Source organism: Blennius ocellaris (genome assembly GCF_963422515.1).
Source record: "Blennius ocellaris genome assembly, chromosome: 24".
Lineage (NCBI taxonomy): Eukaryota > Metazoa > Chordata > Actinopteri > Blenniiformes > Blenniidae > Blennius > Blennius ocellaris.
The window spans coordinates 5,366,455-5,389,531 of record NC_137673.1 but is presented as its reverse complement, the minus strand read 5'-3'; the positions used below and the strand labels follow the sequence as shown (position 1 = coordinate 5,389,531).

The window sequence follows — 23,077 nt, the reverse complement described above, 5'->3', positions numbered from 1 at the left end:
GCGAGGGCGCGTGGCGGCCATTCATCTAAACTTGTGTGGCGTTGATACGGTGGCTCAGGAGGGTCACGACGCAGAACTACATGCTGACGGACTCAAATTACATAGAAATAGATCATTTTCCAAACATTGTGTGAATCAATACTTCGTGTATGGAATCACAGGAGGGCCAAAATTAAAAAGGAAATAAATGCGGAAATACAAAGAGAATCAATAATACAATATATATATATATAATATATAAAAGGGAATAAGCAAAGACAAGATAGAAAAAGAAATGACAACATTTGTATATTTTATTTCTTATTGATTCTCTTTATATTACCACATTTATTTGCTTTTAATTTTGGCCCTCCTGTGATTCCACACTTGTGTCATGTTGGCCCTCGCCGGCCACCGTACTCCTCAGCAAAACACACATGGGCTTAAATATTATTTAAATTTAAAAACAAACTATTTGTAATCTAGTCGACTAAAACTGTGGATTAAATATCATCATGGAGTAAAAATAAAATAGCACTTTGTTGAATGATTAGATTTTTCAGAATACTTCATATATTGTGTAACAAACAAACAATTTCACAAGATCATAATGTGAAACTTCAATGATATAAAGTGAAAAACCTTCGAAACGTCGGCGGAGACGTGTGGCTTTAGCGTGAATCTATTCTAATCGGCTGTGACAAGGAAACGTCACGATTTAACATAAAAGCACAACAAAAATGTCAATAATGAATCCAAAATTAAACTTTCATATCATAACGGTGGTTTATTAAAAGGTGAAACCTCCTGGTGTCGTAGCGTGAAACGTGAGCGCCACATTCTCACACTGCGCTTTAATATTATAACGTGAAATAATGAAGACAAAGCACAGCGTCTGTCTCAAACCGCAAAACATTCAAATAGTGGAACATGGTGTCAATATATTCTGAATATTTTCACAATAACTAGACTTCGGTACCTCGTAATGTCAGACGGGAACATTTTTTTAACTTAATTTTTCACATTATCAATTGAAAATTTAACAATTTCACATATTTCATAAAGCGTGAAATAAAACGAAGGAGAAAATGTTGTGAAAACATTGTGAAATATTAAAACTTTATGACATAAAACCAAAAACATTGACCTTTTTTTTCACAATACAATGCGAAAATCAAATATTCCTTTATTTTGAAAACATTTGTGAGATTATGACATTAAAGCTAATCCTGTCAGAAGACATGACGTGTGCATTTTTTTTTTAAGACGTCGTGCGTGCGTGTGTGTGTGTGTGTGTGTGTGTGTGTGCGTGTGTGTGTGTCAAGGTGGCAGTAAGAAGCATGCGTACATTCATAGTGACGGGGATTCTGGGAAGTTTCAGACTTTCATGGCGAAAAGGTTTGTTTATTTTAAAAAAATGTGATTCAAAATAAATATTTTGAACGTTCAAGGTTTGATCTTCAATTTAGAAAAATTAAAAACACTGTATTAAAAGGTTTTTTTTTGTTTTACATATAATTTTGATTCAGCTCTTTTGATAAAATCATTTATCTAAATTTTTCGTCTTTTTTTCCACTTGGAGGTTAAGTGTTTTAACATTAGGATCTTATTTATTTCACATTCAAATCCTGTTTTCAAGTAAAACATTTTTTTCAGTTTCAAACTTCTGGCCATTTTTATTTAATCGCTTTTTTTTTTTTTTAAATGAACAAACCGTCCAAAAGCTAGATGTTTCTAACGAGCAACAGCAGAGATGTGGGGAAAGAAGAACGTCGACACGGTGGATTAATATTCCGGGAGGTTTTTGTTTTTAAATATTCTTTCTTCTTCTTTGTGTTTTTGATGTCGCCGCGGCGGGAAAGCGTCTGCAGGGCAGGAGGCCCTGCTCGAGGGCCGGAGCCACGTTTAAAAACAAACAAACAAAAACAAACAAAAAAAAGATATATATATTACTGTATACTTTGCCCCCCACAGCGCCGCCCTGCCAGACCTCCTGATCTGCTACATGATTGATTTTCCTTGATTGGAGATTCACGGTAAGAAACTTTAGAAAAGAGCATCTGCATCATTTCTCTGACTTAATTCTCTCGTTGACGCGTCGCTAAGTCGTGTTTTTTTAAATTTTTTATTAATGTATTAATTGATCCTAATCCGGTAGAAAAATCACTCCCTACGCAATCTACAGTATAAAGTTAGTTACATTCAGATCACAACGTCACATCATTAGAAAATCACCTTTCTTTTTTTTCTTGTTTTTTTTCTTGTTTTTTTTCTTCTTCTCGATGAAAATACTGTAACAACGATACCAAAACTTTGAACTGGGACTCCAAAAACCCGGTGAGGCCTTGAGGAGGGAGGGTGCAGGTACGACACGAGGCCACGGGGAGGCGCTGCTCTGCAGCTCAGTTCTGGATGAAAAAAAAAGAAGAAAAAAAAGAAAAGAAAAACGCTGACTCGGCTTCGGCAGCGAAGGCAGTGGACGCTTGGTGGTCGGTGTGTCTCTGGCGGGCGGCGGTCCGGTTCAGAAGGCAGTGCGGTTCGACCGTCACACGTGTCGCCGAGCAGGAGGAGGAATGTGTGCATGAGTGTTCACGTCTGACCCGGCGGCCTGGCGACAAAACCGTCGCCGGGGGTAACCGGAGCGTCACTCCAGCCCGAAGGTGCTGGTCTCCTCCACGGCGGTCAGCATCTTCTCGTACAGCATGGAGAAGGACGGGTACGGCGGCAGGTCCAGCCGGTTGAAGCAGGTGTGAGCCCTGGAGGACAGACAGCAGGGGGCGGGGTTAACCACAGCAGCCTCACCACCTCCTCCTCCTCCTCCCTCGTGGCGTTTCTATTCCTCCACCTGGGCAGCGCCGTCACCTTCCCCCACTTCTCCACGCAGAACCGCCGGGGTCCGTTGCTGCCGCGCAGCGAGGCGAAGCCCTCGTAAGGGATGCTGGACGTCCCCGTGACGAACTGAAAGCAACGGAGACGAGCGGTGACCACGGAGCTAGGGGGCACCAGAGAGGTGGATCACCCCCCCCCCCCCCACCCCCCCCACCCCCCCACCCCCCCAGACGAGACGGGGCCTCACCTGCAGCAGCCGCAGCCTCTGCTCGTTGTTGAACCGCTCCACCGCAGCCCAGAACCAGCGGATCACGATGTGGTTGTCGTGGTAACCTGGACAACGACATCACAACACTGACGCGTCAACGGGAACCACCCGCGTGAACCGCCTGAGGCTCCGCCCCCTACCTCCTCTGTACTCCGTGTTGTTCCTCCAGTCCGACAGGTCGATCTCCGCCGTGCCGGCGATCACCAGCTCCAGCTCCCGGGCGTCGAACACCGACACCAGCCGGGCGTCCACCACCTGCGGGAACCAGCGAACGTCACTCGGGGTTTTGGCTACGGTTGGCCGGCGCCGCGGCTCCACCCCCGCGGCTCCACCCCCGCCCACCTCGTAGAAGCCCCGGACCAGGCTCTCCGTCTGCTGCACCACTCCTCTCTCGATCCTCCACTTCACCATGCGCTCGATGTACTCCTTCTTGTTCTTCTCCGACACGGGGATGTTGGCGCCGCTGGGCTTCAGCTCCCTTTCTGTGATCTGAACGGAACCACACACACACACACACACACACACACACACACACAGGACGATCACACGTCGACCTCCGCCGCTCAAGCCGCGGGTTGGACCCCGGTGGCGGAGGCCGACCTGTCCGAAGACCTCCTCGTTGACGGTGAAGGTGAGGTCCAGCATGTCCTCGATGTCGTTGTCCTTCATCCACTGCAGCGACTGGTGGAACTCCTCGTCCAGGTACTCCAGGTCACTCAGGTCGCAGGGGCTGCAGAGTCATGGGCGGGGTCAGAGGTCAGAGGTCAGGTGGTGCTCTGTGTGTGTGGCGAGCCGTGCATCGTGGGACGCGTACATGCGCAGCAGGCCTTTGTAGAAGGGTCTGGTGAAGAAGGCGTCCAGCAGGTACTGGTGGATCAGCGCCAGGCCCAGGATACGGCCGCTGAACCGGAACCTGAGACGCAGAACAAACAAAGAAACCTTCCAGATTTCAGACACTGGCTTGGATCGGAGGCCAAAGGTCAGGGAACACGTCCCGTCGACGCTCCTCACCATTCGTGGTGATTGTCCACAAACGCAGACATGGGGCTGATCTGCACGGTGTAGGTGTCGTTGGCCGAGTACTCGAACAGCCCGTAGTATGGGTTGAAGAGTTCTCTGGACACCAGGAAGAAGAACTCCCTGGACGGCCCGCTGTAGTCCAACCTGAGGCCAACGCAGCGGTCAAGGGATTTCACACAAGTGCCTTCTCACAAAACAAGAGCAATATCCGTTGTAAACTCTGGCGGTGAAGCCTCCGCCACCCCTCACCCCTCCTCGCCGACGAAGCTCACGTAGAGCTTGCTGCGCTGCAGGTCTTTCCTGGAGTAGCACATGATCTGGTTGAAGGCGTCCTCCAGCAGGTGGTCGCGGCGGATGATCAGTCTGAGGGGCAGAGAAACCAGGAAGTGACATCAGCAGGCGTTTCTCACTCGAAAGAATCGACGGCGGCGCGGCGGCTGACTTTAGCTTCCCCGGTCCCTGGCCGTAGCCTTTGGTTTCCAGCTTCCTGTAGAAGTTGCGTAGTTTGGCTTCGAAGTCTCTCTTGTAGGGCGCCGGCGCTCGAGCGTTGGCTCTCTGGGTCCCTGTGGGCGGAGCCAGGGGAACAGACGTCAAAGAGAATCGCCACGGAAACCGTCAAGCGGCGCGAACGGGCGGAGAGTCTTACCGGGCGAGTTCTGCGGCGAGGAGACCGGCGAGCCGCGGGGCGACTGGCAGTAGCTGGGGTGCAGTAAGGCGTGAGGCGGCACGTAGGACATGACCTCGTCCTCAAACAGGCTGCGGGGACACGGCGAGGACGTTAGAACCCGGGCGGCGGGCGGGACGCCACCACGGGGGGAGGGGGGTGGGGGGGGGGGAGTTAAACCATACCTGAGCAGGATGACGAGGTCGGCGTCTCCCGACAGCCTGGCCAATCCCGACACCCCGTCTGTCCGGATCAGCTGCACCTTCTCCCTGTTGTCATAGCAACACCACAGTCAGTGTCAATCTAGTCCTCCTGGAGCCACAAAACGGCTTCAATTTAGTTTCACTATATATTCAAATACCTGCTTGTATTTATAACGTTTCATAATCACAATTGTTTTAAGTTAACCATTTTCTGTCACCTCAAGCAATTTTAGCTACTTTGCGGTTTTAAAATTACAGGATTTTTAACATTAAGCCTTTTAAGATATTTTACTTTTAGTATTTAGTTTCAGTCTTTTTAACCTTGCCCATTTTTTAGCCCATTTATCTACTTAATCTTTTGCAATATTGAGCCGTTTTCCCTTTAAAAAAAAAAATCATTTTATACAATTACATTTTTAGATTCCTGTTTATATGTATTCAGTAAATCTGATTTGAAAATGCATTGTTCAGTTTTGTTAAGTTCTCCTCTCTATATGTAAATCAGCTCTGTATGTGATACATTTATATCTTATTCTTTTAACTCTTCATAATGTATTTGAATGTTTATTCATATTCGCAGTGTTTGTACTGGATCTTCTTTATATTTAGAAATGTAGTTTGACTTAAATAACTTGTGTGTGTGTGTGTGTGTGTGTGTGTGTGTGTGTGTGTGTGTGTGTGTGTGTGTGTGTGTGTGTGTGAGTACCTGAGTGCGTGGTTGCGGTTGAAATCAGGCTGTCTCTCCTGCAAAATCTCAAAGATGTTTGGTTGCCGTAGAAACGCCACAATCTTGTCATTGTATGCTGGAGGACAAAAAAAACATCAGTCACATTTAATATCACAATAATGCCTTTTGTGTGTGTGTGTGTGTGTGTGTGTGTGTGTGTGTGTGTGTGTGTGTGTGTGTGTGTGTGTACTCACCCACTGGCACAATGTCTTGGCACTGCCCCCTGCTGGCGGAGGTGAAGGTGCTGGAGGGTCTTGGCAGGACGGGCGGTCCGGCGTGCCGGGGGTCCTCGCCCACCTACACAACAGAGCGCCAGTGTGAGCGGCCGCATCGCGTGAGACTTACAGAGTGTGTGTGTGTGTGTGTGTGTGTGCTCACCAGTCGCCGCGGGCTGACCTCGCCGGCGCTGTGGCTGCGCTGGCGGGTCAGGTGTTGGCGGTGGGCCAGCAGGCTCGGAGGGCGGGAGCTCTGCAGCGGCAGCCGGGGGTCTATGAAGGTGGTGGCGCGGCAGTTGTGGTCCACGAAGAAAGGCTGCGGACAGACGGGACGGTCAGGTTTCATCGCTTGGCTAGCGATGGGCGTTACCGCCGCCGCCGCCCTCACCTTGCCCGTGTGGTCATGCTTCATCTCCCAGCCCCGCGGCAGCTCCAGCTGCTTGTTCGCAAACATGTTGAGGAAGGCCACCAGGTCCCGGTTGTGCTGGTACCTCTCGAAGTGGTGAGCGTCCCGGCGGACCTTACTGATCATGTGCTTCAGACACGTGTTGGTGGTGAACATACGGTAGGCACTCTGTAAGACACGACGGAAGCAGTCAGTCGGGGTTCCAGGAGCTCAAAGCTTCAAATTCCTGCAAATACGCAGGAGTGTCCAGGTTGAGCTTGCGTGGCGGCGGCGGCGGCGGCGGTACGGGGGCGCTCACAGGGTTGGAATGCAGCACAGTGAAGAAGTCGGGGCTGGTGAGGAACTTGGCGCTGGGCGACTGGAGCAGCAGCGCGAGGCGAGACCTGGAGCCGGACGGCGCCACGCTGTTTTCCCTCCTCAGCTCTGCAACGCCACGACTCCACTTCAAGCTCAACACACAGGAAATGTCCGACAGCGGGGGACGGCGTGACGGCGTGCCTACCTGGGATGGAGGGGTGCATGTCGGTCTCGTCTGGCGGCGGCTCGTTGGCCGGCGGCTCCTCGGCTCTGCCGTCGTTGGTGATGGTCCTGCGTATGCTCTGGTACCTGCGGGGAGGAGAGAAGGGGGCGGGGCAGGTCAACGTCAGGCACACAGGAAGCGGGCCGCCAGCGCCGGGCCTCCGCCTTCCCACCTGCGGTTCAGCTGCTCCATCTGCTGGATGGAGTTGGACCTCTGGAGGGTCTGCGGCGCGGCGGGGGCGGTGGGACGCTGCCACGTGGTGGTCCGGTTCACGTGGTCCACGTAGAAGATGCGGCCGTGGCTGTCGATGCGCGCCTCCCAGTCTGGGTCGGGGCGACACGCCAAGAGTTCAAACCTACGGCGCCACGGCGGCGCCGGCGCAAGCAAGCACTCACAAACACTCACTGGGCGGCAGCGGCTCGTCCACTCTCTGGTAGCGGCTGATGTCGTGACGAATCGACGGCAGCGAGCGCACCGACTGGTGACCGTTCACCTGGGCCGGCGCACCTGAGGACCAGTCAGAACGCCAACGCCATCACAGCTTCCTTCATACAAGTCAACCCTCTTAAAGTCTTCAGTGAAGACAAGAATAAAGGGTTTAGAAAAATCGTTCATAGGCAAATATGGCAAATGTTGAGGGAAAAAAATACATTTTGAAAATTCCTCCAAATGTCAGGAAACATGAAACAATAAGAGTCATAATAGGGTTAGGGTTAGATGAGGGGTTAGGGTTAGGGGCGAGGGGGCGCTGTAAAGCTCGCGGCCGAGGCCGAGACCGCGAGCCACCTTCACCCCGAACCCTTCCAAGCCGACCCGGATCCATATTTTAAAAATAAAAACTATTCTCAAAAAATGTGGAGAAAATATCTAATGTAAAAATGTGTAAACTAAATAAAAATATCATAAAATAACAACAAATTATACACAAAAATAGAGATTATATAAAAAGAATTTATTATATAAGAAATGGGGATTAGAAAAACATCTAATGTAAAACAAAATGTCATAAAAAATGTAATGTTTAAATATAATCAAAAATGATAAATTATAGAAAAAAATTGAGATTATCTGAAAAATTTATTATATAAGAAATAGAGCTTAGAAAAAAATAGATATATGTTAATTGAAAAAGATAAATTATAGACAAAAAATAGAGATAATCTTTAAAAATTAATTATACAAGGAATAGAGATGAGAAAAAAAATTCAAGTTTTAGAGAATAAAGCGACTCACCGGTCTCCCTCTCCACCACGGACGTCCCGCCTTCTCCCCCTCTGGCCCCGCCCACCTCCTGGCTCTGTGTGGACCGCCTCCTCCACACCTCGCCGTCCTCCGGCTCCGCCTCCTCCGGCCCCCCGCCGCCCTCGGCTCCTGCTGACGCCGTCGGCAACGACACCCAGTCACGGTTAACACCTGCTCCCGTTTCGTTCGTTCGGAGCGAAGCTGTGACAAACCCACCGGCCTCGGGGAGTCCTCCCGCCGCTCCGCCGCTGCAGGTTGCAGCGGGCGCCCCCGCGATTGGCCCGTTGGCCTCGCTGCTTGACGACTCCGCCCCTTCCTCCTCCGCCTTCGGAGCCACATGTTTCCTCGTGTCCACCTCCTGAGGAGACAAGTCGGTTCGTCATACAGCCGTCAAGGACAAAGCGGCAGGAGAGCGGCGTCGGCGTCTCACCTGAATGGGTGACAGCGGGCCGAGGGGGGCGTTATAGACCACGTCCTGGTTGCCCCCCCGGCAGGTGCATTCTATTGCCCCCGGTCCGGCCGCCGCCGCCCCCGACGCTTCTCCGGACACCGGCGCCGCCTCCGCTGACGACCCAGAAGCGTTTTCGTTCCCGGACGCCGACGGTCCCGCCTGCGCCGACGCCGCGTCCTCGCCGGGTCCAGCGGGGGGCGTCGTGGGTCCCCCTCCTGCCCGTGAGCACGACTCGCCGCCGGAGGCGCCGTCGCCCCGTCCGGACTCGCCGGGCCTCCTGGGCGAGTCCGCGCTCGGCGGCGTCTTGCCGTCCTGGTCCTCGTCCTCGTCCGAGTCGATGTGCAGCATGGCGTTGAGCCGCGTGTCCGTGGGGAAGCTGGAGCGCAGCTTGGGCGGCGGCCCCGCCGGGAGCCGGTCCCCGGGGCTCCGGGGAGCCTCGATGGCGTCCAGGTAGTCGTTGAGCGACACCTGGCGGTGGGTGTGGCCTCCCGTGGCGGAGGCCAGCAGCTCGTCGTCGTCGTCGTCGCCCGTCTGCCCCGGCTCCCGCCACACGCCGTCGTAGTAACAAGCGCCGTTGGCGAGCGAGGGGCCGTCGTCGGAGCCCGTCGGCGAGGCGCCGCAAGTGAGGCGCGAGGACGAAGAGAGGTGGGGGAGGTCTTCGTCGTCGGAGGGGCTGCCGGGGTCGCCGTTCACCGCGCTGCCCAGGAGGGTTCCCACTGCGTCTGGAGACGCTTCTACAGGGAAACATGCATTCATTTACTGTACTGTAATTCAATTCAATTCAATTCTATTCAATAAGAAATAATAACTTTAATAAATCAGACAATGGTTCCTGGAAAAGCCGACATGTTTTGTTTTGTTTTTTTACACTTTTTCTGCACAACACAAACAATATTAAATTCCTCTGATTAATATTCTTGTGTATATTTTTCCAGCTTTGAACATCAAATTTGAAGTGTGTGTTTGTTCCGAGTCGAGCCATCAGGACTAACTGGGTGGTTGCCATGGAAATGGAAACCCGCCTGAAAGCCGCCGTGCACTCACCTTCCTGTCCGGTGGACGTGATGTCCACCCGGAACACCAGCTGTCCGCTCACGTGGTCCGTGGGGAGACGACGGCACAGGCTGTAGCTCACCGGCTGATCACTACACACACACACACACACACACACACATTTTTACTAACTTTTATTTGATTAATTTGCCATTTCCGACCTTTCACCCTTTACATTCAACATTTTATTTTAAACATTTTCACTTTGACAGTATTTCTGACTATATTTTGTATTTTAACCCAATGTTTCAACCTGATATCCGGTATTTTGATTTATCACATAAAATGCGAGAAAACATGGCATTTCTGAAGATATTACAGCAGTGCCAATTGTTTCTTTGGCACATTTCAACTTTAAATAGTTTTAGTTCATCTTGAGTAGAGTGACATCAAATAACAAGGCAAATTTATTCCTAATTTTTGCAAATAACTCTAAATTATTCTTGTTTCTATTATGTCTTTTGATTTCAATTTAGATAACATTTTTTTACATTTTATTGATTGCTTGTACCTTTATCGTCAGTTTAGACAAAAATGAAAGTTTTACAGTCACATTTTGTTACGTTGACTGAACATCTGTCAGGTTATTATTTAAATAGGTCAATATTTCAACTGCATTCTCGAAATGGGTCTGATTTCAATATGTAGATTTCAAATCCAAACATTTCGTCCTTCAAATAACTCCACAATAAATTCCATTTATTTTTTCCTGCTTTTAATTATCTTCGTGTTGCTTTTCTTTTCTTACAAGAGCTGCTATTTTCTTTATTTTATGTGTATTTTCTTGCTTTAATAAGCACTCAGACAGAGAGACGTCTGAGACTCTGACATCTGACCTCCGGCACTTAACCGGAGTGTCTCTGCATCCATGACGATCAATATGTCCTAATCCTGTGTGTGTGTGTGTGTGTGTGTGTGTGTGTGTGTGTGTGTGTGTGTGTGTGTGTGTGTGTGTGTGTGTGTGTGTGTGAGAGTGTGTGTGGACTGACTCGGCCGTGGGCCCCTCCAGGAGTCTCTGCACGGGGACGATCAGCTGTCCCAGGAAGCGCTTTATGATCGGCCGGCTTTTGGAAAACTTGTCCTTCACCTCGACCTCCAGCACGTCGGTCATCAGAGCCACGAAGGTGTACTTCTGGAAAAAAAAACAAACAGATCATCAGGACTCCGGAAAGACGCTTCACTCGTCCTTCTACGTCGACCAATGTGTCTTTTTAAGGCCGTGAAGGGAAACGGGCCAGAAACAGGGAATATTCAAAGTTGGAAACTTTCCATGGGAATTAATGGGAATAAAACAGAAATGTGCTCCTTTCGTGCTTGTGTTTTTGTTATTAAAATAATAAATAATAATTGTTCAAGAATTAAAACTAAAATTCTATTCAAATAAACCTGTTGAAATGACATGGTTTTTTAATTGTATTATTTTACGTGGACGTTTGCTTATGACAAAACAGAAATATTTACATTTATGTTTGTATATGGCGCCAATTTCCAGTTAATTCCCACAAATTCCCATAGAAAATGTACAATTTGGCTTCCCTTCCCATGGAAAGTTTCCGGAAAATGACTGAAGAGACGGACCTCTCCGCGCCACACGGGGTTGATGGTGTTGGCGACGATGGACGAGCGCCTCTCCTGGCCGTGGTGGGTGAACTTGGGGAGGCCGCTCCTCTTCCCGGGCTGGATGGACATCTTCAGGTAGGGGTCGGGGTTGAAGAACATGCCCTTCTTCAGGCCCGCCGCGCGGATATCTGCAGGTGAAACGCCGCCACGCGGTGAGCTGGACGTCCGACTGGCCGCTCCGACCGGAGGGTCGCCCGCTCACCTGACAGGGTGAAGCTGACCAGCTTCCGGCAAAGCTCGGCTCCCGACTGGTCGTCCACTTGGCCGTCGACGCTCACCTGAAACGAGGGTTTTCAAGGTTTTCAAACGACGGTTTCCAGGCCGACGCGACAACGCGACGGAAACGGACGTACCGGGACGCCGGCGTTCTTGACAGTGATGCAGGGCGTCGTGGCTCTCAATGCTCCACTCACGCCGTGGTAGTACTTGAAGCAGATCTTCGTCTCCGCTGTGGCCAAAGCACAGGTTACAGATGTGCAGAACAGATTCATCTGATCTCACGATGCTTGTCCTTCACATTTAAAAATCACGTTTGGACTTTGTATTTTCAAGGTAATAAAAAATTATGTGAGTGCTTAATAAAGCGTGATAAAGTGAGATATCACGTCGTGGCGAGAATCCGGGTTTCCACTCACGCTCCATGAAGTACGGCCCTGGCTCCAGCCGCCACACGATCTGACCCCTCTGGGTGCCGTTCACCCCGCGGTTCTTCGAGTCCCACACATTGGCCACGCATATCTCATCTGCAAAACACAAACTTACGTACATAAAATGTTCCTTCCCGCCGACTCCCGGCGCATTCGCACGCCGCTAAGGCAGCAGATAAGGCAGGTAATTAATTGGATCTTTAGCCGGGCCACCGAGGACGAGCTAATGAGGCCGCGGCACGTCGAGACGTTCAAAGTTAAACACACCGGGTGGGAATTCACTCTGGAATGGTGGGTGTGACGGCCGGCGGCTACGAGGAAGCTAATTTTCACATTAAAGACAAAATGTTAACAATACGGAAGAAGAAAAGTCAAGAATAAGTGTTTGCGAGTCACGGTTCCTCGCCGCTCCATCACTCACGCCCCATATAGGCCGCCCCGACGCATTACCGAATCAGTGGAAACAACAATCCACATTTAATCTCATAAATGTCTCAAAAAAAAGAAAAGAAAAGTTAAAAAAAAGACAAGAAATAATAAAGAAATGTCTCTCAAAAAAAGAAGAAGAAAAAGAAAACAAATAATAAATAAATGTCTCTAAAAAAAGAAGAAAAAGAAAAACGAAAACAAATAATAAATAAATGTCTCTAAAAAAGAAGAAAAAAGAAAAGAAATAATAAATAAATAAATAAATAAATGTCTCTCAGATTAAAAAAAAGAAAAAAGAAATAATAAATAAATAAATGTCTCTAAAAAAAGAAAAGAAATAATAAATAAATGTCTCTCAAAAAAAGAAGAAAAAAGAAAACAGAAAAGAAATAATAAATAAATAAATGTCTCAGAATTTAAAAAAAGAAAAGAAATAATAAATAAATGTCTCTCAGCACGTGGATGATCGTATGAAGCAGCAATTTCTGTTCTTGTTTAATAGAAAAAAGACACTAAATGTGGTCATTAGCCAAGAGTTCCCATGTCATTTAGGGGCGTGTCGTCGCTGTGGCGGTTCCCCGGGGAAAACCTGGCCTCTGGTCAGAAACCACACCGACGGTGCAGGAATGTGTAACGGAGGACAAATCGATGCCGACGTCCGTCTGCCGCCGGCAGCCTGGCTGGAGACAGAGCACGTCCCCCCGGGGGGGAAGACGGCCGAGAAATCCCGTCCCCCCGCTCACCTTTCACCGGCATTTAAAACACCGTGTGTGTTTCACACACCTGCACCAGGCTGAGTTTTTCACACCCGGGTGTGTCAAACAGCGAACACCAGCTGGTGTCACGGAACACGGCGCCATCCTGCCCCGGTTCACGGCGGCGTACACCACTTGTGAGATCTGAAAATGAGCTAAATGCATCTTTTCCACCTCGGCCGGCTTCGTACACACACTTCATGTTCTGGAATGTGAGTGGGGAAAACTGGTGGAAAGGTTGGGACAGTAACTCCCTTCATAGGAGGAAGAGGCACAAAGCTTAAAAAGAACTGAATATTGAGAATTATTCAGAAATAGATGACATGGAGTAGAAAATGTCTGATTAAAAGTAAAACAGTGAATACCTCAAAATAAATCAATACAGGAAATTGACATTGAGAATAAAGGGTAAAACCTTTTTAAAGACTAAATTAAAGTTTACATTATGCGCCTCTCTCCCACAGTCTGAACGGTAAATTTATCATCTGTGAATGAAGCATTAAAATCAACATCCGCTGCAGAGGAGAGAAAAAAAAAATCCCCACAAAGACTGAAGTGACTGCGACGCTGCAGGAAACGCTAAACAACCTCCTGAAAACCCTCTCATGAAGCCACGGCTGATGTTTTTCAGGTTACACACACACACACACACACACACACACACACACACACACACACACACACACACACACACACACACACACTGCAGTGTGTTTGCTCTGTTCAGCCTCTGTCATTCACAAGTACACCACAGAAGACAGAGTACACGAGGAAGTAATATTATAAGTAACATAATGCTTTTATATGCTCTTTACGCTGAGTCAGCACCACTTGTCATCATCAAGACATCCCCTCACACACACACACACACACACACACACACACACACACACACACACACACACACACACACACACACACACACACACACACACACACACACACACTGGATCCATTAGCTGGTTAATGCAGAAGCCAGGCTGAGGTAATGATGTAACCTTGAGACGTGGAGCTACGAGCCGCCACCTCTTCATCACTGTCCCACAACATGTCTTACTGCACCAGGAGGCAAAGCAGGACAGGAGTTAAGCGATGGTGTCATAAAGTGAACTGGCCTCATGGACGTCTTACAGCTACGGACGCATTTAACCGATTCTCAAAAGAATCACCAATGAAGGTAATTGGTGCTCAGCAAAGTCCAGACCTGTGTGTGTGTGTGTGTAGATCCACGGTACTGACGTATCGACGACAAACCAGCTTCTAGCAAACAGTCGACCACAACTGTGCCTGATTTCAAGCCGGACGACATTAAACACAAGCGGTCCGTTCTACATTTAGATGTACAACGTTCAGGAGCACATCACGTCTGACTCCCCTCCAAACGTCATGTCCACCGTTCAGCTAATTATCTGGAACTGATGTTTGACGGTTTGATTAGTTTTAGTTTGGCCGAACCCAACAAGTCCCAGAGCTTCATGCTTCTGATTTTTATATGCTTGTGGCGTCGCTGCTCTCAAAGGGAAACATAAAGCGAGGCGCTCCCCCACACCTCCGGCCGGCGAGTCTCGGTTTTCTCACCGATGTGGTAAAGGCCGATCCAGTCGGTGGCGTCCACCTCCTCCTTGATGTCCCAGGAGATCACCAGGTGGGCGTGGCCCAGCGTCAGCTGGTACATGGAGGCCGTCAGCGAGGACCGGCTCTCCGAGGTCACCAGGTCCGTGTCGCTATTGGCCCGCTGGAGCCCCATCCCCGACGCTTCCGCTTGGCTGCCCGACGACAGCGGCGGCGGAGAAGTGGACCCGGGGGCGGGGGGTCCGCCATCCCCCTGCGCCGAAAAGCTGCGCAGGTTATCCGGCCCGATGGTGTAGGGCCGGGCGTGCGGCGTGCGCCGGCGCACCGCCAGCAGGTGCTCCCGGGCGCTGCCATTGGGGGACGACGAAGACGACGGGGACGAGGACGAGGCCGTGGCGGCGGTCGCCATGACGAAGGGAGGCGGCGAGAAGCGGGGGGGCGACGAGGAGAGCTGGTGGTGGTGGCGGGAGGAGGAATGGGACTGAGGGAGAGGATGGTGGTGGTGGTGGTGGTGGTGGTGATGGGGGGATGAGGGGGCGGAGGGGGAAGATGATGAATGGGGGCGGGGGCGAGGGGGGAGGACGGCGGTTGCAAGGGAGGGGCGAATCTTGGAGGTTGAAGAGGAGAGCAAAAAAGAGAGAGAGAGAGAGAGAGAGAGAGAGAGAGAGAGAGAGAGAGAGAGAGAGAGAAACAAGGAGGGAGGAAGGAGAGGTAGTGACGGTAAAAAGCTGTGTGAACCAGTCTGGGATTATAAACTCATGGGAAGATACTTTGATTGCCCTTCAGCAAGGCACTTCAGGGTCCTCACATCCCTGGAGACGTCTGAGGGGTTAGAACGAAACCTTGAACCTCCTCGGTATCGTCTCTTTTACGTCTGGGAGAAAACGGTAAATCCAGGGACTCATGATGCACGGGTGGTGGGAGGGGATGGGGGGGAGGGAGGGGGGGGGGGGGGGGGGGCAGAGGAAGACAAGGATCCAGAACCCGCGTGCCTGTGAGTCCGGGGAGGAGAGGGTGATGGCGGGGCGGTCCTCCCATCCACAGGGAGGAAAGGGTCAAGGAAGGTTGGACACCTAAAGGAGAGGGAGAGAGAACAAGTGAGGTGAGTCGAGGGGGAAAGACGAGGGGAGTCGGGGTGGGGGGGGGGGTGTTATACATTCTAGTCTTGGAAGACCGAACCCGTACAATGACGACTAAAACCGCAAAGAGACCTCACACTGTACAAACTCAACAACTTTGTGACTTCCTCCAACAAGATAATCAGTCACAGTGTCAATATGTGACGTCAGCCTGCTGATCAAAGGTCACAGGAAAACGACTGGACTTGTTCAAAGAATAGCTAAAAACTAATATTTCCACACGCTCCAACTTATTAAAACTAAAGTAGCTCAGAACGATCACAAGTTCCTTTGGTTAAAATGAGAATATTCAGCTAATGACACGACTTCCAAAGCACACCAAGCCAGCAAACAAGATAAACATGCAAACTCGACCCGATCTCGCCACGAGGTAAATAAGCCTCGAGTTTCAATTTGTCGAAGTGCAGGAAGTTGAACCGGAACTATTTTAATGCTACGCCGTCATTTGAGTGCTAATAAACCCACTGATGCTTCAAGACACGCCGCCGCCGCTGCCCTGTGTTTTCCTCCTCCTCCTCCTCCTCCTCCTCCTCCCTTATGTTTGCATCACTGGTTACCGTGGCGACAAGGATTACATTAAACCAGGTCTCAGCTGCCACATCAGACTGACACTCAGCCTCCTCCTCCCTCCCTCCCTCCTCCCTCCCTCCCTTCCTCCCTCCATCACTGGTACAGCGGAAATGCACTCCCTCACCCACAGGCTCGCCGTCCCCCGGGACGTCTAAATTAGCTCTGCTGCCGATGAAGCGAGGGAGAGAGAAAGAGAGAGAGGGAGAGGGAGAGTAGAGACGGAGCGAGATGAATAATAGAAGAGAAGAAAGGAGAAGCTTCTGCCACGTACAAGAGATTTGCTGGAGAAAGATTGTTCCCATCACTTCCATTTGACTAAAATATTTCCCACTCCAGCTCCTGGAGTCCAGATGTTTCTCCACCTGCAGCACAACAACCATCAAATGGTGAATATGGAATTCTTTAACGATGTCAGCAGTACCACCGTTATGCTCTAGGTGGCGGTAATGAGTTCCTCATAGTTTGACAATGATCAATAATAATAGTAATATAGTCATTCATAAATGCTCGTACATTTTGGTGCAACGTTCAATCTGTCACACGTGTCACTTCCTGTATCGTTTTCGCCATTAGTGAAACTATCTGAAATTAAAAAGGTCAAAAACAGGAAAAAAAAAAAAAAAAAAACAGAAACAGTACAAACAAATTAAAAAGAGCCGCCTGCTCGATCCCTCCCCGCAAAATTAAAAGCCGGCTGGACAAACAGACGCTGCTTTTAGAAAACTAATGAGAAACGCACACCGACTCGTCCCCGATGCAGCGGCGGGATTAAAACAGAGAATGGGACAGTGGGATTTAATGTCGCTCTAATCCACTGCTTCAATCTGCAGCTTCCAGCTGTCCCACAAATCCACTTCCTCCCTGAACGACCATCCTTCAAACTTTACCGACTTCTGAGTTTCCTCTCGTTCGGGCAACGACTGAATCAACTCAGAATTATGAAGAATCATTTCCACTCACGGTTAAAACTCCCCTGATAAAAAACAAGCCGTAGATGTCAACCAAAACTTTTAGCAAGGTTATGCGCAAAATTAAAATGTCAATTAATTCAGGATCTTTCTTTTATGTTTCTTTGTTTAGGTCAGAAGCTGTTTAATCTGTAGTTTAAAAGTCAGATTTTGCACTTCTTGCCAATCGAATTGAGTAAAAATGGCTCTTTTGGTCAAAAAGGACTTCTGAGTATTTCTATATCACATCATATCTTAAATATAAGCTCAGAAGTTGCACAAATTGTTTGAATAGAAGCTGATGTGATAAGAAATTAACTGTTAGCTGCAAGTCTACTTTGGTATTACGACCATATTAAATATAAAGTTGCATATTTAGAGTAAAATACTGGAAATATTCACGCCTAATATTTCAATAAGTGGCATAAAAAACTAATCTTCCCACTAAAATCCAAACCCTGCTCATTTTCCTCTTGGCTGATGACAGTAAGGGTTTCTGATAAATTATGCAGGACGAGCAGACGTCAGAGAAGAAATACAATCCTTCAATAACTCAGGGTAAAATATGAGGAGGCCCAAAATAAAGTCACAACGCCAAGAATAGAAACATACGATGAAGAACGGTACTGAAATGTTTGGTGGAGAAAAATGTTGGTTGTCAAGGAAATTAACAGAAAGTTTATTTTAAATAGAAAGACGATTATTCAAATTCTATCAAATAGAGATTCTGAATCCAGATGTATGTCTAGTAGAAACACAAAAAGTGAACTATATTATACTTACAGTAAGAATTTTTTAAAAAACCTCACAAAATGTTGATAGAAAAGTCGATTTTGAAAAGTTGTGAATAAAAAGAAAATGTTCAAATAAAAAAAAATAAAAAAATAAAAAAATAAAGCCCCCAATTGCACTGAAATTTCAAGACAAACTAGAAACATAACAAAATATAGAGGAATGTTTCCATAAGATAAAATGTCTAGGATAAGGTTAAAAAAGTTGCAAATCAAAACAGGTCATTAAAGTTACTGCTCAATAATGAAATGCAGACTGAAAAGTACAAAAAGAGAAGAACTAAATGTTAATAAAAGCTTTGTGACGCGGAAAGTTTTTGACATGGAGACATAAAAAAATAAAATATGTTTGAAACGTAAGAACAAAGTAGAAAAACACTTGAAAAGTTAACAACAGATTCGAAGAACGATGTAAAGTGTGAGAACAAAGGTGAATATTTGAGAGGGCCAAAGAATTTAAGTCTCCAATAAAGACGGAAATCAACATTTCCAAGCTGAGGTGGTGAAAATAAGTTTAAAATGTTAAAAATAAAAGGCACCATTTCTAATAAATGTCAAGAATCAAGTTAAGACAGAGACTGAGACTCAAACGTTTTGTTGAGAATTTGATGTTGGAAGAGAATTTCCGTCGTTCTTTTATGTGATGGAGATGCAAACCTGACTGAGTGTTTGGGTTAAAGGTCGCAGCTTCAACGTGACGGGGAGAGAAGAAGAAGAAGAGGAAGAAGAAGAAGGTGAAGAAGAAGAAGAAACCTGGTGACGCTGCGGCGACCGACTGAGTTTTACTTCCAGGAGTTGTGGTTGGTTCAGTCAGAGCCACACTGACTTGTGTTTGTGGGAAAACACACACACACACACACACACACACACACACACACACACACACACACACACACACACACACACACACACACACACACACACACACACACACACACACACACACACACACACACACACACACACACACACACTCACGCACACACACAGTCCTGAAATAGCAGCAGCATGACTGGAGAACAATGAGACGGACCATCAGAGGCGACAGCTTCCTGTCCCCAGCACACCCGTCACATTCCTCTGTGCCAGTTTGGATTTCACTGCATTCTTCTGCTTTCCCCCTGACATGGACCCTGAGAGTCTCACCAAACACTCGCCCAAACACTCGTCCAAACAACCACCAAACACTCATCCAACACTCACAAAGCAACCTCCAAATTCTGGACAAACACTCGCCCAAACAACAGCCAAACACTCGCCCAAACAACAGCCAAACACTCGCCCAAACAACAGCCAAACACTCGCCCAAACAACAACCAACCACTCGCCCAAACAACAGCCAAACACTCGTCCAAACACTCGTCCAACACTCGCCCAAACAACAGCAAAACACTCATCCAAACACTCGTCCAACACTCGCCCAAACAACAGCAAAACACTCATCCAAACACTCGTCCAACACTCGCCCAAACAACAGCAAAACACTCATCCAAACACTCGTCCAACACTCGCCCAAACAACAACCAAACACTCGCCCAACAACAGCAAAACACTCATCCAAACACTCGTCCAACACTCGCCCAAACAACAACCAAACACTCGCCCAACAACAGCAAAACACTCATCCAAACACTCGTCCAACACTCGCCCAAACAACAACCAAACACTCGCCCAACAACAGCAAAACACTCATCCAAACACTCGTCCAACACTTGCCCAACACTCGCCCAAACAACAGCAAAACACTCATCCAAACACTCGTCCAACACTCGCCCAACACTCGCCACTCTCTAAGCAGCTCGCTTGGTAGAACGTTTGTTGTCAGATCTGAAAACAGGACAGAAGAACTGCAGGTTTTACTTCTTTTGGACTTTCAGAAGAAACAGGCCCAGGACCATTGTACAACGTGATGTTAAGTTAGCTTTAGCTGTAGAATACACAAGATTTGAATCATGCTAGCTTGTCGGGAGTCACTACCATGTTCGGTCTGCCTTTGTTCTTCAAAACTGAGGCTTTGGTTATTGTAATCCCAGTCATCATATCGTTACCTTCCCTGTAAGAATCAACAATTCCTCACAAATTCTCTTTCACTTGATGCAACTTTCCCCCCAAAACGTCCTTTCCTCAGAACCGAGAGTCATCTTGAGAAAACCATTGTACGGTGTATTTTTAGCTTCAGAGAAGATTTGTCAAGCCTGGGAAAATAACTGTGATGATATCGGGGTCATTTCCACTCGTCTGCAGTCATAACTGAGGACTTTGATTCGGACAGCCTGAGGCGTGAGGAACATTACAGAGAACGCAGAGTCTCGTCACAAGCCCTAAGAGCTCATATTACGGTACATTAACTACCTAAAGGTTTCCCAGCAGTACAAATCGTGTGTTCGCTCTCTCCCTGGCTTGTTTTTAAAAAGTGTGTTGTTCCAACCAGCCAATCAGAAATCAAACCCTATAAAGTGCCATCAGGGGTTTAGCCAATACAATCAAAGTAGGCGCCTCTCCTTTGACTCCTCCCACAATCAGGCAGCTCTGCTCTGGCACATGGCACCACGAGAGCAAGAGGTAGACAAGACCATGGCGAAGTTGGAGTGATTGGAACAATGGAGGACGACTGGTCGTCCTGGTGTGTGTCCGTCAAACCGCCTCCTCGTCACGGGGGAAAGTACCTAATACACGCTGCACTTTGTTTACATCAACGGAATGAAGTATTTCTCTAATAACTCAAAAACTTCCCATTTATCCCACTTAACGTTAGATATTTAATCTCATGGCCATTAAAAATATATTCATGTCTGGATTTAATTTTCGAGTACATTGCTAAATTATTTTCACCACTAAAATCAGCTACTTCCTCATAAGGTTGTGCATGAAATCTGTCCTTTCTTTGTAATAATACTGTATTTGGACAAATATCTTGGATTGGCATGAATGAAAGGTCAAATAATTTGATTATATACAAGTTATATAGCAGTTTATATTTTAACAGAAATGGACATTACTGTGCTGAATGACTTAGGAGTGCACTTTACTCACCGTGTGATCTATAAGAAAAGAAAATGACGGTCAGATGAGGATGAGGATGATGATGGAGGGTTGACGAGACCCAATGAGGACCTCCTGATAATCAGACACAGCAGATTACAAGAGGAAACACTGGGCAGCAGGCAGGAAACGGGGGCAGATGAGTGGGGCTGTTATTCTGGGGTTGATCTGATTGTGCCCTGATTTGATTTCCTCACCTTGTCTGACTGTGTGTGTGTGTGTCAGGTTCACTGGCTGGCTTTGTTGTTGTTTATGTTATGTTTGTGCGTCAGGCCTCAATATTCCAGTTTCCACCCTATAATGACTGAAAATTTGCACGTGCAAAAAACACATTTATTATTATTTATTCCAAATTTCACGTTAAAGGGAAACGACTTACCTTCGATGTGCTTCAGAGGACCGTCTGCACTTGTAAAAAATAATAATAATAACAATTTTTTTTTTTTTTAAACAGCCCGAACGAATCGCTTGATCACGGACGCCGCGGATCGACACGGCCCGGTGGGTCTCCACCGACGTCTGATCGGCTTCCCACGCGGGATCCGCGGCTCCTCGTCCCGGCCGCGGCGCCGCCGCCTCTCGGGGGGTCACCGCCGGAGCTCCGAGCGAAAAGCGCCTCCTTTTCCCCGACTAACGGCTCCGTCCTCCCTGCGCGCGTCGCTCCTCCGCGGTGCTGCCAGGCTGCGTTGAAAGACGCGTTCATATCTTATTTATTTGGCTCGACGGCTCCACATCCGCCGCGCCGCTTCCGCCGCGGCGCGCGCTCCGTTCCCCGGGAGGCGACGCTCCCATCCCGGCGTGGAATCCAGGCCGCCGCGCTGCGCTGCGCTCCGCTCGCTCCCGGAGCTTTTCCCCCCGCAGGACTCGGGTTTAATGTTCCCAGGCCTTGTTGTTGTTGGAGTCCATACTGGCCGAGCTCGGTATCATAACCACTCATCTGACACCTCCCACCCTCCTCCTCCTCCTCCGCCCCCCCCGGAGGACGACGCTGTCCAAGCCGGGGCCCGGGGCCCCGCAGGGGGTCACCCCCGCCCGGTGGAGGGGGCCAGGGCCGTCCCTCAAAAATGCTATAAAATCCTCTCAAAAAGTCAGGAATTTTTTTTTTTTTAAACTAAAACTTTCAAAGGATTAAACAACCTGACTTTTCCCCCCATTTAAAATCAAAATGCTGATTTGATTCCTTGTCATTTTAACATGAAACACAAATGTACCACTTTTTCCAATCCAAATTCTCATTTTACTCAAAATCCTGACTTTTTCTTCTCTCATAAGTCTGAAATTTAAGTTGTCAAAATGCTCTTATTTACACTAAACCCATCAAGTCTGACAATTTCCTCAGATGAATTAAAATAAATCAGGGATGTTGTGTGGTGGTCCTAATACTCTCCTGCACATGGAAACGGGTGGGGGCGTCGAAAAGGGGGCATGTGGGGATAAAGTGTCACCCAGCGGAGGGAGGGCAGAGCATGGACATGGTGGTGGGGGGCAGGGGGTCTATTTCCAGGCCAGTGACACTGAATACTGGACGTGTCCCGACACACAGTGACCAGGAGGAACGGTTCCACCACGGAGACACTCGGAGAAATAATCCCAGGCTTAATCCCGACAGTAAACAAAGGAGAGTCTGTCCTGTGGTTTTGTTGAATTACTGTGTGGAAATAGAAGAAACAACAGCTTCATGAAGGTTCTAATTGAGAAAGAATGTAGAATTTGTTCAAGTAACGCAGCCGATTGTCCTTCATTTCAAGACGCTGCTGAATATCAGACAGTCTGGATGAAAACGAAAGACACTCGACTTCCTTAATGTGAAGATACAATGTCTAGGGATTAGTTAAAACATTCTGAATAAAGACACCGTGTAAAATACACCTGTATCTTAAATATAAAAGGCCATTTTTTTCAGAATAAAAATCTAAAATATCCACAATATTGTGTTCGTCATAAAAATTATATTTAAAAAAAAATCTTTCGCAAAAACTAAACATCTT

At 48.0% G+C, this 23,077-nt stretch overlaps 1 protein-coding gene across 3 annotated transcripts; it reads right to left on the bottom strand.

Annotated features, from left to right (window-relative positions):
- Positions 1-1,077: 1,077 nt before the first annotated feature.
- Positions 1,078-22,004, bottom strand: hecw2b (HECT, C2 and WW domain containing E3 ubiquitin protein ligase 2b). Of its 3 annotated transcripts, XM_080519801.1 has the most exons (32): positions 21,469-22,004; positions 21,081-21,164; positions 14,607-15,673; positions 11,833-11,940; positions 11,551-11,645; positions 11,400-11,475; positions 11,156-11,325; positions 10,567-10,709; positions 9,569-9,669; positions 8,504-9,258; positions 8,290-8,431; positions 8,065-8,202; positions 7,237-7,338; positions 7,004-7,154; positions 6,814-6,917; positions 6,610-6,734; positions 6,294-6,479; positions 6,069-6,221; positions 5,885-5,987; positions 5,670-5,766; positions 4,946-5,029; positions 4,743-4,852; positions 4,539-4,659; positions 4,346-4,459; positions 4,088-4,240; positions 3,891-3,989; positions 3,677-3,806; positions 3,419-3,565; positions 3,217-3,331; positions 3,056-3,141; positions 2,825-2,937; positions 1,078-2,735 (listed from the first exon to the last, which is right to left on the bottom strand). In XM_080519801.1, the coding sequence occupies exons 3-32, from the start codon at positions 15,007-15,009 to the stop codon at positions 2,624-2,626; spliced, it is 4,536 nt and encodes a 1,511-aa protein (XP_080375927.1). In that variant the 5' UTR covers positions 15,010-15,673; positions 21,081-21,164; positions 21,469-22,004; the 3' UTR covers positions 1,078-2,623. The 3 variants fall into 3 exon arrangements, with proteins under 3 accessions (XP_080375927.1, XP_080375926.1, XP_080375928.1); XM_080519800.1 differs by having other exon boundaries at positions 6,069-6,479; XM_080519802.1 differs by lacking the exons at positions 1,078-2,735; positions 2,825-2,937; positions 3,056-3,141; positions 3,217-3,331 and having other exon boundaries at positions 3,421-3,558.
- Positions 22,005-23,077: the final 1,073 nt, after the last annotated feature.

Excerpts from the sequence above, each read along its gene's own strand:
- hecw2b (XM_080519800.1), bottom strand. The coding sequence starts at position 15,009 with ATGGCGACCGCCGCCACGGCCTCGTCCTCGTCCCCGTCGTCTTCGTCG. Across the intron at positions 7,155-7,236 it reads GGACGAGCCGCTGCCGCCCA|ACTGGGAGGCGCGCATCGAC; the intron begins GTGAGTGTTTGT and ends GCCCCGACCCAG. Across the intron at positions 2,736-2,824 it reads AAGGTGACGGCGCTGCCCAG|GGCTCACACCTGCTTCAACC; the intron begins GTGGAGGAATAG and ends TCTGTCCTCCAG.